Source organism: Macaca thibetana, chromosome X, assembly GCF_024542745.1.
Source record: "Macaca thibetana thibetana isolate TM-01 chromosome X, ASM2454274v1, whole genome shotgun sequence".
NCBI classification, from domain to species: domain Eukaryota; kingdom Metazoa; phylum Chordata; class Mammalia; order Primates; family Cercopithecidae; genus Macaca; species Macaca thibetana.
Genome location: NC_065598.1, coordinates 32,198,004 through 32,213,740, shown reverse-complemented (window position 1 = coordinate 32,213,740; position 15,737 = coordinate 32,198,004). Strand labels below are relative to the sequence as shown.

At 33.9% G+C, this 15,737-nt stretch overlaps 1 protein-coding gene across 14 annotated transcripts in view; it reads left to right on the top strand.

Annotated features, from left to right (window-relative positions):
• Positions 1-15,737, top strand: part of DMD (dystrophin) — a 2,269,491-nt gene that overhangs the window by 949,248 nt on the left and 1,304,506 nt on the right. For all 14 annotated transcript variants that reach the window (XM_050777140.1, XM_050777144.1, XM_050777148.1 and 11 more), the window contains 3 exons: positions 9,976-10,086; positions 10,488-10,661; positions 13,713-13,868. In XM_050777140.1, coding sequence (XP_050633097.1) covers positions 9,976-10,086; positions 10,488-10,661; positions 13,713-13,868 — 441 coding nt within the window. The remainder of the gene's footprint in view (positions 1-9,975; positions 10,087-10,487; positions 10,662-13,712; positions 13,869-15,737) is intronic.

The window sequence follows — 15,737 nt, the reverse complement described above, 5'->3', positions numbered from 1 at the left end:
AATAATTATATTTCTTGCACGTTCTTATCTTTGGAAAGTACATGTCATCCCAAATCTTTTCGTATATTTTCTTTCTTTAGTTTTCTAAGTACATGTGATATGTGGTCATTTCCCTTTCTTGAAAATAACAATTTCAAAATTACTATCTCTTTCACAATTATAATCTAACAGTGGCACATTCCTCCATCAATCAGTAGTCTCAACATGAAATATTTTAATTTTTTCTAAAATATTTTCTTTTCTCTAAATTTTTCCTGTATTTGACACCACAGAAACTCCAATAATTATTTGATACTGTTTTCTTTATTCCATTAAATACTTTAGACAGCTACAGTATAATTTTGCTTGCCATTTTCTATTAATTGGATATATGAGAATGGTTTGATGAGGTAAAGCATGATTTTTTTAAAAAGCCCTGCTCTCTGCTTAGTTAATTGTAAAGTCCTGTATTTAAAATGTGATTAACGTTTGATGGATTTTTTTTTGTTCTGCAATTTTGTCCTTTACCATATTCAGTAGAAAAATTATTAATTCGATTTCACTTGTTTTATTTTCCTACTTTTTTTTTTTTTTTTTTTTTTTTTTTTGAGATGGAGTCTTACTCTATTGCCCAGGCTGGAGTGCAGTGGCACAATCCTGACTCACTGCAAACTCTGCCTCCCAGGTTTAAGTGATTCTCCTGCCTCAGCTTCCCGAGTACCTGGGATTACAGGTGTGCACAACCACGCCCAGCTAATTTTTGTGTATATATATATTTTTAAGTAGAGACAGGGTTTCATCATGTTGGTCAGGCTGGTCTTGAACTCCTGACCTCGTGATACACCTGCCTCGGCCTCCCAAACTGCTGGCATTACAGGCGTGAACTGCTGCGCCGGGCCATTCCTACTTTGAATATATAGTGCTGTGAACATAATTACTGCATGCTCAAATGCCTTTTTAAAATAATGGAATGATGAGATAAGCTCAAATGTCTTTTTTTCATAATGGAATAATATAATTTGCTTTATATTACTTGAGTTTGATGAAGAAAATCTAGTGATTCTGAAAGGTATTGGATTGAGAACCCCTCATAGAGCATATGTGAGTGTTCAAGTCAGTATCCCTGATTTACTATTTCCTCTTACTTTGTTTCCATTAGAATTTTCTGATTTTTATATGAAGCCAGGCTGATAATTTCACAACATCAGTTGTTTGGGGTTGGTTTATTTGTTTTCTTCAAATGCTTACTATCCATATCCCACTAGATGTATATATTGGGTGAAAATATAGCTCAAATTATACATCCTTCACATCTTTAGGACAACTTAGAAATCTGGTAGACAAGTATAAAGATCATTTTCCTTTGGATTACATCTTCTGTCTCCAGTGTTTTCTTCTACAATTTTATTTTCTTGCATCATATTCCCATAATGCCACAAAAGAAAATCATTACATTGTCTTTTTTTATGAGTGATTTTAACATAGGAGATTGTTCTTCCTAGAAGTTTCAATAATACTCTGTTATTTGTACAAGTGACTTATCTGTTTCACAGTCAGCCTGCACTAAAGTGATAAGCATTTTTCGCTTATGTGGTTCCAGAATAAAATTCTGATGAGGTTAGGTAAAGTAGGTGGTAAAAGATATCCTAAATACAAACTAAAAGTTAATTATAATTTAAATGTAAAATTTGTGGAATTAATGTGTAAAGATGCTGGCAAAATATAAATGTCATGCATGTTTTACAACTTACCCATAGTAGAATCAATTAGAAATATAAATGCATTTGATTTTACAATTTTAGTAATGAATTAAATTATTATTAATGAATATATTAAGTATGTTGGAATGCCTTTTTCCAAATCTACTTGTGTGATACACTCTGTCAAAAAAAGCAAAAGGATAACATCCACAAAGTATTGTATGAGTCTTGGATATACACAATGCATATTAATAAATATTCTGAGAAGTTCTGTAGTATAGACACATGTTCATCTTCACTTTCCAAAATACATTTAACCACTGGGTTCTTTTTAATGCATAATCTACTCAATACGTAAAGAAATTTTTATCTCTAATCATATTGGAACAGTACTACAAATATGATAATTTCTCTAGAAATGCCTATAAATTATGAAAAAGTCTCACTTTTATATGATGTTCAGTGATGATTTTTTTCAATGTTAATAATTTTAGTGGTAGCAGCCTTTGTAAAAACACAGAAGCTCATCCTCAACAGTTTCTCTAACCATTTAATAGAAATATGTATATTTCAAATTCCATGGAATGCTTTGCATTGAACTCCAAATTGCCCAACCTTCCTCTCACAGGTTACTTGGTCCTTCATATCCCCTGCCAAGAGATAAAAGTCAAGTGTTTGTTTATATGTTTGTAAGTTATTGTTGTCCCCATTATTTATGACTTATGACAACAATATGGCTCATTTGGGAAAATGTGGAACTTAATCAGAAAGGCCTGCGTTGCAATGATCACTTGTGCTATCTTGGCTTTGCTTTGTAATGCCAAGCTTCTAGAATTTCCAGGGGCAGTCTATGAAGAAAAAATTATAAATAGAAAATTAAATGCTGGATTATAGAAGGGTCTCTTGCAAGTAAGAGGCACTGAAACTTAAGGTTCTATAGCTTCATACTAATTCCTTATCTGAATAGTAATTCTTACTGACTCACAGTCTTTCCTTCCGTTAAATTAAACCCACACACTCTGGATGCCCCAAGCCTAATCTTTGCTAGCTTGTTTCCTACAACCTAAAATGAGATCCTATATTCTTATCCTCTGATCCTCCAAAACCCCTTCTCAGCCGTATGCTAGTTAAATTATGTCAACTTCCTAAAAATCACCAGATTATACAGCAGATATTAATTTTTATCTTTCTGATCACAGAGCATGAGTTTTTCTTTTTAAAATTTTTTTTATTGTACTTTAAGTTCTAGGGTATGTGTGCACAACGTGCAGGTTTGTTACATACGTATATATGTGCCATGTTGGTATGCTGCACCCATTAACTCGTCATTTACATTAGGCATATCTCCTAATGCAATCCCATCCCCCTCCCCCAACCCCACAACAGGCCCCAGTGTGTGATGTTAGTTTTTCTATTACATTACATATATTTCTGCTTTGTAATTTACTTATATATCTACATTCTGCCTCTCAAAATAAAGCTTCTGTAAGTATAGGGGCAACGGTTTTGTTCTTACTGTGTGGAATTGAGTAGTAGAAGCTGAACAATGTATTGAATTGAATTATAAATAAGATTAAATTTCTTTTTTCCCCCCACAAATGTCTATTTGGAGGATACTTTTATTTTAAAACCATAATTAAAGAGGCAGTATAATTGTTCAAATGGCAGCAACTTTGTTACTTCGTAGTTATTTTACCTTGGGTTTGTTGACATTTTTACTTCATTCGTAAATGAAGATGATAAATACTTCTGTTAATATGATTCAGAGATGGAATTAATTATATAAAGTGTTAGTGCGTCAGTTCACGCAAATGTCTGCAGTGGTGAGGATACTGATGATGATTTCTTTTCTTTATTTATGTTTTGTTTGCTCTTCTTTGACACCTCTGGTATAAAAGGTTAAGGGACTATGTGTATACTTCGTTTTTTCCTCTACTAACCTTGGAGGCTAAGGGGACGGAAAAACTTTTAAATACATGTACACAGATATGATTACAGATGTGTAGCTTAGACCCTCTACCCTCTCTGAGTATATTCTCATTTTTTCCCCATCAGTTTCCTCTCACAGTAACCACAATTGCTATTCAACTTTCATCACTTTGACTTAAACTCCACCTTGATTCTCTCCTCTCATCCTCAGCAGATACCTAAGGTTTTGTGCTTATGAGGAAATGACATGTTATATCGCTGATAACTTATAACTAAATATTTGTGCAAACAACATGGACAGGTATTTTTACATATACTGTCACATCTGATCTTTTTGACCAAAACCAATGTAGTTGACTACTGAAGAAATGAGAATTTCTCAGATAAGAAAACCTCATTGCTGGCTTGCTATTATCATTCTTGGGCTAGACATGAGGAAATCGAGGTTCGGAACATGTTGATGCTTTGCCCAAGGTGGCAAGAGAGAGCCCTGAAATTTAAATCATGATTAATGTTAACATGATTTCACCCTGATACTCGGAGAGCACCAAGTAGGAAGCATTCAACTTCTTGCATCTTCACGTCTTACTTTTGTTTTCTGAGAAAGAGCCACCTCTACTCCTGCTAATATTTTCCTTTGGCCATGAGCTTTGTGCTTCACTCTGGTTTCCTTGCTTTAAACAGGGTTTTTTTTCCCTAACCAATTATCTTCTTACATTAAAAAAAAAAAAAAAATCACTTTATCTGTTGGCTCCTTTCATGTAGCCTTAAAGTATGTTTAAGTCTGATTGACCTGAATTTTATTATGTGTAGAGACAAAAGTCTGCAAAAGTAATTTAAACTGTTTTTGTAAGAATGCTCCTTGTTCCTTAATCAGGGCAGCCCTTGAAAATATGATTTTTGCTCTCATCATCCACAGCCTCTTTTCTAGCTCCAGTGGTCGTTGACCACCTCATGTACCCTGATTACTATTGATCCCATTGAACCTATCTGAAACTGACACTGTTAACCTCTCTCTCTCATTCTTAAAATTCTCACATCAATTGATGTGAGATTTTCTCTCTTTTCTAGTTCTTCTTTTCCTTCTCTTTGACTGTTGTTTCTATTTATTTGGTGCTTTTCTTTCCATGTCAGTTAAATTTCTGTGTTCTCCATGGTTCTCGATTTGCTCTCTCTTCCTGCTTTCCTCTAACACTTGAAAACACTGAAAAAAATACATATTATACAAATGTACTGTTTCCCTTTCTCTCTCTCTATACAGACGCACATAGTGATTATTAAAATGCAAACTCACTTCAACATACTGCTGATTTGCAGTCGCATTTCCTTCCTATGAATTTCCTTAGTTATTAGATTAAATATTAGCAATAAAACTACTGTTATCTGTGATTATGATCAATTTCAAATTTTGGAATTCATCTGCATGATCAAAATAATGGAAACCATTCATTTGGAACATAAGATTATTTAGTACTTGATTTCTACCTCCATTTCTTGTTATATTTTTGCCAAACTCCTTATGCTCTTCAGCGCCCTGTCTCCACACCTTGTTTCTGTTTAACCAGAAATGCTTTTGATTTTACAACTCCTATATCCTTGCATATCCAGTATGCATATACAGTATTTAGGACTCTTATTTAGAAGTAACAAAATTGAAGTAACTGAAGCAAAACAAATGAGAGAGAAAGATTAGTCATATGGAAACAGTAATGTGTCCTAGAAACCAAGGACAATAATAAAGTTTTGACTCAAGAAGGGACTAATGCCTGTGTTTTGGTTATTTATGGTAGCCATTTATTATTCCTGCTAACAGTTTTGCAGGTTAAGAAAGCTCACCTGAATGGTTCTCTTTTGGGGTTTCTTATGTGATTTTAGTCCATTGTTGGCTGATACTATAGCAACCTGAAAGCTCAACTGGGCTGAACATCCAAGATCACTCACTCACATGGCTAGCAGTTGTTGGCTGAAAGCCTGCTTGTAATTGTTGCTGAAGCATGTATCCATGGCCTTTCCATGTGACTTAGCTTTCTCAGAGCATAATATGTTGGATGGATTCTAAAAGGGAGCACCCTAAGAATGACTGTTCTAAAAATACAGAAGTGGATTTTGGCTTTTGCTGCCATTGCTTTTGGTGTTTTAGACATGAAGTCTTTGCCCATGCCTATGTCCTGAATGGTACTACCTAGGTTTTCCTCTAGGGTTTTTATGGTATTGGGTCTAACATTTAAGTCTCTAATCCATCTTGAATTAATTTTCGTATAAGGAGTAAGGAAAGGATCCAGTTTCAGCTTTCTACTTATGGCTAGCCAATTTTCCCAGCACCATTTATTAAATAGGGAATCCTTTCCTTGTTTCTCTCAGGTTTGTCAAAGATCAGATGGCTGTAGATGTGTGGCATTATTGCTGAGGACTCGGTTCTGTTCCATTGGTCTATATCTCTGTTTTGGTACCAGTACCATGCTGTATTGGTTACTGTAGCCTTGTAGTATAGTTTGAAGTCAGGTAGCATGATGCCTCCAGCTTTGTTCTTTTGACTTAGGATTGTCTTGGAGATGCGGGCTCTTTTTTGGTTCCATATGAACTTTGAAGCAGTTTTTTCCAATTCTGTGAAGAAACTCATTGGTAGCTTGATGGGGATGGCATTGAATCTATAAATAACCTTTGGCAGTATGGCCATTTTCACGATATTGATTCTTCCTATCCATGAGCATGGTATGTTCTTCCATTTGTTTGTGTCCTCTTTTATTTTAAACTAAAGAGCTTCTGCACAGCAAAAGAAGCTACCATCAGAGTGAACAGGCAACCTACAGAATGGGAGAAAATTTTTGCAATCTACTCATCTGACAAAGGGCTAATATCCAGAACCTATAAAGAACTCAAACAAATTTACAAGAAAAAAAAACAACCCCATCAAAAAGTGGGCAAAGGATATGAACAGACATTTCTCAAAAGAAGACATTCATACAGCCAACAGACACATGAAAAAATGCTCATCATCACTGGCCATCAGAGAAATGCAAATCAAAACCACAATGAGATACCATCTCACACCAGTTAGAATGGCAATCATTAAAAAGTCAGGAAACAACAGGTGCTGGAGAGGATGTGGAGAAATAGGAACACTTTTACACTGTTGGTGGGATTGTAAACTAGTTCAACCATTATGGAAAACAGTATGGCGATTCCTCAAGGATCTAGAACTAGATGTGCCATACGACCCAGCCATCCCATTACTAGGTATATACCCAAAGGATTATAAATCATGCTGCTATAAAGACACATGGACACGTATGTTTATTGCGGCACTATTCACAATAACAAAGACTTGGAATCAACCCAAATGTCCATCAGTGACAGACTGGATTAAGAAAATGTGGCACATATACACCATGGAATACTATGCAGCCATCAAAAAGGATGAGTTTGTGTCCTTTGTAGGGACATGGATGCAGCTGGAAACCATCATTCTTAGCAAACTATCACAAGAACAGAAAACCAAACACCGCATGTTCTCACTCATAGGTGGGAACTGAACAATGAGATCACTTGGACTCGAGAAGGGGAACATCACACACTGGGGCCTATCCTGGGGAGGGGGTAGGGGGGAGGGATTGCATTGGGATTTATACCTGATGTAAATGACGAGTTGATGGGTGCTGACGAGTTGATGAGTGCAGCACGCCAACATGGCACAAGTATACATATGTAACAAACTTGCACGTTATGCACATGTACCCTAGAACTTAAAGTATAATAATAATAATTAATTAATAAAAACAAAGAAAAAAAATACAGAAGTGGAAGCTACCAGGCCACTTAAGGACTTTTGCCATAACTGGCACTTGGACTATATTCTATTGGTCAAAGCAGTCAAAGAGTCAACCCAGATTTAAAGAGCTGAAGAAATAAACATCACCTCTTGATGAGGGAGTGGTAAGAGGAGCATGTACTGTGGGAGCTATTATTGCAGCCCTCTTTCGAAAATACTATCTACAGTCTGGGCGCGGTGGCTCACACCTGTAATCCTAGCACTTTGGGAAGCTGAGGAGGGTGGATCACCTGAGGTCAGGCGTTTGAGATCAGCCTGACCAACATGGTAAAACCCCGTCTCTGCTAAAAAGTATAAAAATTAGCTGGGCATGGTGGTGGGCACCTGTAATCGCAGCTACTTGGGAGGCTGAGACAGGAGAATCACTTGAACCCAGGAGGCAGAGGTAGCAGTGAGCCAAGATAGTGCCATTGCACTCCAGCCTGGGTGACAGAGCGATGCTCCATCTAAAAAAAAAAAAAAAAAAAAAAAAAAAAACTGACTGCAGCCTGCTATTGGAAACTATCAATATTTTTGTTACCACCTTACTCCCTATGCATCTACTTCTTTCTTCTCTCTCTGTGCATGGACCTTTGCTCTTCCTCAATCCACTCTGCAAACTAGGGATTTCAGAAGCGCAATTTGTTAGCATATGTGACACAATTCCAAGCACTCACAGTTTGACCAGACTTTCTTCTGTCAATTCTAATTTTCTGAGAGAAATTCTGATGATTCTCTCTTGACACAAGCATTTTCCACATTCTGATCACCCATAACATGGAGTTGTCCAGAATTATGTGGCCCAGACATGGTTGTTATTGGCCCATCTTTTTGAGGAGGATTAACATTTCCAGGATGAAAGGCCCTGGTCATAACCCCTCTAAAGCATCTGTTACTCCCAGCAATGCTTACTAATTATTCAAAGTTCTACTTTAACATCAACTCCCTTGTAACATCCTCCATACGAGTATTACTCCACCCTGCATACTTCTATCAAATTTTATAGATTCTGTGATGTTCCTTGCTCTATAAATAATGTCATGCACCTAGATGGATCCCTACTCCCAGATTCTAGGTTCCCAGAATGTATCAATATTTCTCACACAAGGTAGTTGTTCAACCAAATAAGATCATGTATATGGTAATAAAATAAGATACATTTATATGAGTATTCTCTCATTTGTTTTAAGGCAGAATTCTAACCATTTAGGTAATTCATAATTAATTTGCCTCTATAATTGTTAGGATTAATATTCTAAGGAATAATATTAAGTTAGATCTGTGAATTTATAACCTTGCATAAACAGCTCCTTAACCACTTAGCCCATTTTCTTGGTATAATTCTCATTACTCAGTTCAGGGCTATAGTTCTCTCTGGAAACTGCTAAGCAAAACTGATGTTATCTTCTAATGATATGTATCAGAATTTACTCCAATTGGTGTAAATTCACTTACACTAATGTGCATTATACAAAATGATCCACATGATAATGTTATGGGCACTCTGGTATAACTTAGTTTCTTCTCTAAATTATGATAATCTAATAATAACTGAATTTTAAATTAGAATGACTTGACCACTAGCTGATTTTTATGAATTTGACAGAAATAAATAAATAAATGTATTGTTTTGGTATCCACATGCTGGAGAGATCCATGCCTATAACTGGCTCAGAAATTCGTATGTTAAATGCAGAATATACTTTACAGTAGAACTTGCTGAAACATGTCTTTATTAAATATATAAATATTGAAATGTTTTATAGTTATCTAAAATTCAAAATCAGTATCTGCAGGAAGTCATCAAATATCTATCAGACAAATAACAATACCCATTTGGGGCATTTAACTTCCATTTATTAAATTCATAGCTTCCCTGAAATTTAACTGAAATATGGCACATGGTGACTGACTAAACAACACTAAGGCCAGGCACGGTGGCTCACGCCCATAATCACAGCACTGTGGGAGGCTGAGACAGGAGAATTGCTTAAGGCCAGGATTTTGAGACAAGCCTGGGTCACCTAGCAAGACCCTGCCTGTACAATGAAATAAAATAAAATACAAAGAACGTGATTAAGGAGTATTTTCCACATGCAATTTTCTCATTATATCTCATCCCTGTCACAGTTAGCTGAATCTTACAGGTTAACATCTTGTCTTTGGTCAGATTTGAGTGTAACTTCAAAGATAAAACATATCAATTCTACATATAAGATATAAATTGCCTATTGAAAATGATATCTGAAATAGTTGTTATTGACTCAAAATGATTATTGCTTTTCTCATAATAATCCCCTAGGGAAGAAATGAATCATTTCACTTTTGGTAATTTATGAAAGTAAAAAATATTTACGATAATTCCATTTAGGTGATCCACCTGCCTCGGCCTCCCAGAGTGCTAGGATTACAGGCGTGAACCACCACTCTTGGCCAATTTATGGTCGCTTTAAAGGAAGCTACATGGTAGTGATGGTTTAGGAGAGTTTCTGAATTTCGTCTTCTTGGAAAGTTATTCTTTGTAGAGCATGTTAACTAATAATGCTATCCTCCCAACAGAAAATCCAATCTGATTTGACAAGTCATGAGATCAGTTTAGAAGAAATGAAGAAACATAACCAGGGGAAGGAGGCTGCCCAAAGAGTCCTGTCTCAGATTGATGTTGCACAGGTATATTTCATTTCCAAAACTAAGGAACAGGTTTTTGTTTGGCATTATAACATAATCCAGTCTATATTAGACAACTTGATTATTGGCAAGATTGGATTTGAGGACATTATTTGAAAACTACAATTTGATGTCTAAACAATGAGTTTTTTGCTTTCTACATTTTAAAGATAAAATAGGTTAATTAATTACCTTTTGTTTATTATAACATTAAGAAAAAACTGCTAAATTATTCTCCCAAATGTAGGTTTTCTCATGTTGGATGAATGGAAAAATATTGCTTTATTTTGTTTTTATTTTTCTGTATATCTTCAGAAATAAAGACAAAACTATTAATAAAAATATGATCAGTTATTGTTTGAAAGGCAAAATTAAATCAGTGCCTTGTTACACTGTCCTTACAGAAAAAATTGCAAGATGTCTCCATGAAGTTTCGATTATTTCAGAAGCCAGCCAATTTTGAGCAGCGTCTACAAGAAAGTAAGATGATTTTAGATGAAGTGAAGATGCACTTGCCTGCGTTGGAAACCAAGAGTGTGGAACAGGAAGTAGTACAGTCACAGTTAAATCATTGTGTGGTATGTATTTCTGTTGGCAAATATGCAGGTACCCCTTGACTTTCCTCATTAAGAAGTATCTTCTCTTTTATAAGAAAAAATTGTTTTCAGATAACCATAATAATTATACTATATAATTTTAAGATTGAGAACAAAAATTGGCACATGTATTGTGGCCTATTCTGTGTGTCTTTTTTGAATCTATAATTCTCCTAAGAACTGTGCAGAATGTAAAAATATGTTGCTTGTGTTTAATTTGTATGATTCTTTAAATATATTTTAAATGGAAATCTAGAAAGGAAATATATTAATGTAAAAATAGTAACAACAGTACTTGCAATAATCCTAACAACTGCATAAATAATGGATGCCAATTAAGCTAAATGGCATACAGAAGCCACCTTTAATTCTTAAGGCTGATTACCTTAGAGAATTTAAGGACAAACAGCTGGTGAATGGCAAAGCAAGATTCCAATTCAGGTACTCTTATTCCAAACCTTAATAACTTTCCTTTAAACACCAGTACTGTATATACACTGAAATGCCATGAGACAACACAGAATTAAAAGGCATGGAAAGGTACAAATAGCTTATAGCATAAATCTGATTTAAACTTTGTAATATTGAGCGGTGTCCTATGTTGCTATTATTGGAAGTTGACCAACTAAGATGATTCCTCTGAAAATATAAAGCTGAGGTATGATTGCATCTACTAAAGTAACGTAAGTATTATTATAACTCTACATGTACTATCGACCACTAGAGTAGAAAGTCGCATAAAATGAAAACACAGAATGTTGTTAACATTAAAGAGAAAACTAGTCTATTTAGTACTTGGTATTTTAAATAGTGTTTCTACATCTACTCCATAATATCAATGAAAAACAGATTACTTCAGATACATTGTAGTCATATCATCATGACTGGGAAAATATTTTTCTTTTTAACAAATATCTTAAATACATGTTCATGAAAAATATGAGGTATTCTTATTCAATAATATATTTTCATAACTCAAGCTTCATTTTCTGTGATATAATTATGTTAATTATTCTCACCCCCAGAAAGAAACTTGGATTAGAAATGATAGAAAGTAGTTAATTGATATTAGATGAATAAGAATAGGAATATATGGGAACATATCCCATCTTAAATTTTGCAAAAAAAAAAAAACCACATAAATGACCCAAGTACATTATTCATGACTAATATTTGCAAAGTGAGCACTTTTCATTCTTTTCTAGAAACAGATCTCTAACGTTACCTTATAAAATATATCTACCAGTAAATATGAGCTGAGAACAATCTCACCTGTGTCCAGCTATGACTGTGCCCTGTGTCAATATGAAGGAAACTGCTCAAGGCACTTTCTGAATTGGCTTCTGGTTCTGGTTTAAATGTCAGGACCAATTTAAGCAGTTTTTTCATAAGAATATCCTTACACTGTTTAGTGTTTTCATTATTTAAGATGCTTTGTGGTATATACCATAATCATAGTCTTGCCTTCAAGAAATGTTTGTCTATTTATAAAAGTCTTACTGGCATGAACACAAATATAAATAATATTTCTCCTCTTTGTTTATAAATATTTTATTTGCCTATTGAATGAAATGATGTTAATGGCTAACAGTACCTTGAGGGAACTGTCATCATCAAAATAAAGCATTTAGATTTTTTTGAAGTTCAGAGAGTAAATAATTTAGAAAAATCTCTGATTCCAAATCAGCATAGTTGATTTTCAACATAATAATTAATTTCCGTGTTTCCAGATACACAGATATTTTTATATCTTCTAAGACAAGAGTAAAATGAAATAAAAAATATCATCTGGAAAGCTCAGACAAAAGTCATAATTATTAGTAATAAAGGAATGTTAACATTAGTTGCCGAAGAGAGGATTAATATGGAAATAGGCATGTGACAATCAGATAATTGCCCAGCTTTTACAAAATGTTTTGTTTTAGACCTTACTTTTAAACTGAAAAAATAATAATAATAATAATAAATAAACCTGATTTTTGTTCTAATTCCATAAAAACAATTACCTACTAGCAAGTTTATTTTTTGGTAATACTAAAATAAGTACTGATAGTTTAGATTTATGACTAAACAAATTAAAGCAGAGATACATAATGTAAACTATTATATATATATGTATACATATATACACACACATATATATTTGAATACATGGACATACACATACAAACACATATATTTCTAGGAAAATAGTTACAAAGCAAAATTAAGACATCAAGTGGTGTTGGAGTGGTGTTGGTGGTATAATTGTGCACATAGCTGTCTTCCAAAGTTATGACACTTGTCTTATGATGCTTTTTTTGTAGCAACCTATTTTTGTGAAACAATATGTGTGTGCTTTATAGTTGTGATGTACATGTGAATTGTAAATAATATTTTTATATCTGTTTGTTTTTCATCAGCCCTTCGAAGAAAACAAATTTGAGTAATTTAATTAACATTGAAAATGACCTCACTTTGTTATATATGATACAATATGTATTAAAATTATGATCTAGAAATTTAGTTGTTTTACCTTACTAATATGTAAGTACCGTGAAAACAGCAGCGAATGTGTGCGTTTTGGCCACCACTGACTTCCCAGTGATTCAGATACTATCTGGTTCATAGTAACCACTCAATAAATACCTGATGAATGAGTGAATTAATTCATCTAAATTTATGGCTAGAATTATATAACTCCAACGTTTAAAATAGAAGTCATGTAAAATTCAGAATTGACATTTATGTTCATTGAAGAACTAAATACATATATATATGTATCTCACAAGACACACATATATGATTAACTCTCAGTTTAATAAGAATAGCTGCAAATTACATGTATCTGCGTGTGTAGACAATTAAAAATAGAAATATTAAATCAACAGAAAATGCAAAAGCTAGATATTGACCACTGCTACAAAATGCTACTCTATTAAAATTGTAAGCATGGACTAGCAATTAAGGGAATCTCTATTTCTTTCTGTTAATAATATTATGAAGTACTTTAACTCTACTGATTATTATGTTTTGTTTTATGTTTAAACTTAGAACTTGTATAAAAGTCTGAGTGAAGTGAAGTCTGAAGTGGAAATGGTGATAAAGACTGGACGTCAGATTGTACAGAAAAAGCAGACGGAAAATCCCAAAGAACTCGATGAAAGAGTAACAGCTTTGAAACTGCATTATAATGAGCTGGGAGCAAAGGTGTGTGCATGCTGAGACCACAAACACTTCTTTCCACTTTCCTTATAAATTGTAAAGCAAGGGGAAGTAAATTATGTATGATTAGAGTCTTAGAAATTCTAAACAACTCTCTCTCTATATATATATATATGTATACACACACATACACACACACACACACAAAGATGAACATATACACATATTTCCATGTGGAATTCTCATTAAGAAACAATAATTAATCATTGAGGCTCTGCGGCTCTGCTTTTTCAGATTGAAAAATATGTAACGTTCAGGGAGGTTTTTCCTGCTCCATGAGATAGTTATAAAAGGGTGTTTTTATTCTAATTGCTCCTTATTTTCATTATATAAATCTACTTGTGATGACTTGAAGACTGGTAAATATTATAAACTGTATCTATTTATATGTAGGTCTAATGTAGTTAACATATTCTACATAGGCCACATTAAGTATAAAAATTACACAGTAATTATTTCCCCATATGGCCAAGACTTGCAAAATCTATCACACTTGGCTAATAAGATAGCATGGATAGCCAGTTAAGACCTATGGCTCTGTAATTATTTTTGTATCATTGTCCTGATCAGAGTCTCATGACCCCACTCCATCTCACTGTTAATTCAAGATGCCTACATCTCCTCTTTCCAAAACTGTGGGATGTCTAGGATAGTTATCTCACTTTGCTCAACTCAAATATTTTGTATAGATTTAGAGCTTTGATAGTTTAAAATTATGATTGTTAGTAGTCTCTTCACTCTGTTGATAGTTTCTTTTGCTGAGAAGAAGCTTTTTAGTTTGTTGCAATAACAGTCATCTAGTTTTCCTCTTGTTGCCTGTGCTTTGGGAGTCAGATAAAAAAAAATGTTTGTGCAGACCACTATCAGGAAGCTTTTACCTGTTTTCTTCAAATCATTTTACAGGTTCAGGTTTTAAGTCTTCAGTCCATTTTGAATTGGCTTTTTATATGGTGTGAGATAAATGTCCAATTGCATTCTCCTGCATTTGGATATCTAATTTCTCAGAACCATTTATCGAAGAGAATGTCCTTTTTTCATTGTGTGTTCTTAGCACTTTGGTTGATCAGTTGATCATAAATATGTGGATTTATTTTTGGGCTCTCTGTTCTGTTCCTTTGGTCTATATGTCTGTTTTTATACTACTATCCTGCTCTTTTAATTACTAGAGCATTATAGAATACTTTTGAATCAGGTAATTATGATACCTCCAGTTTTGTTCTTTTGGCTTAAGATTGCTTTGGCTATTCTGGGTCTTTTGTTGTTCAAAATGAAATTTAGGATTGTTTCTTTTACATCTGCCAAAAATGTCACTGGAATTTTAATAGGGGTTGCATCGAGTCTGTAAATTGCTTTGAGTGGTACAGACATCTTAACAATATTATTTATTCCAACCCGTGAATATAGGATGTCTTTCCATAAACGGATATCTTACTACTTCCAAAAATGGACTTCTAACATTTTAATTTCATTCTGACTGAAAGAACTGAATTTCATGGAGGATAAAAAGTTACATTTTTATAAGTCAGGCTCTCAACTTTAGTGAATAGAACAACATCACTGATAAAATTGTCTGTCACCTCATCTTAGACAGAAATACAAATGTCCATGTTTGAGAAATAGCTAAGGAGAGGCATATTTCTTGTATCTCACCCTGAAAGTAGATTGAAGGTTATATCTTGAAGATATTAATTGCAAATTCCTTATCATAGAAAGTAAATTTTAGAATTAAATTGAAATCTGAAAATAACCATTTTTGTTAGTTGATAGTCTTTTTTTTATATTTTAAAAACCCTCTAATTTATATTTGGTATGTTTTAAACAAGTTTGTTGCCATCCTATAACAAAAGATTCTCC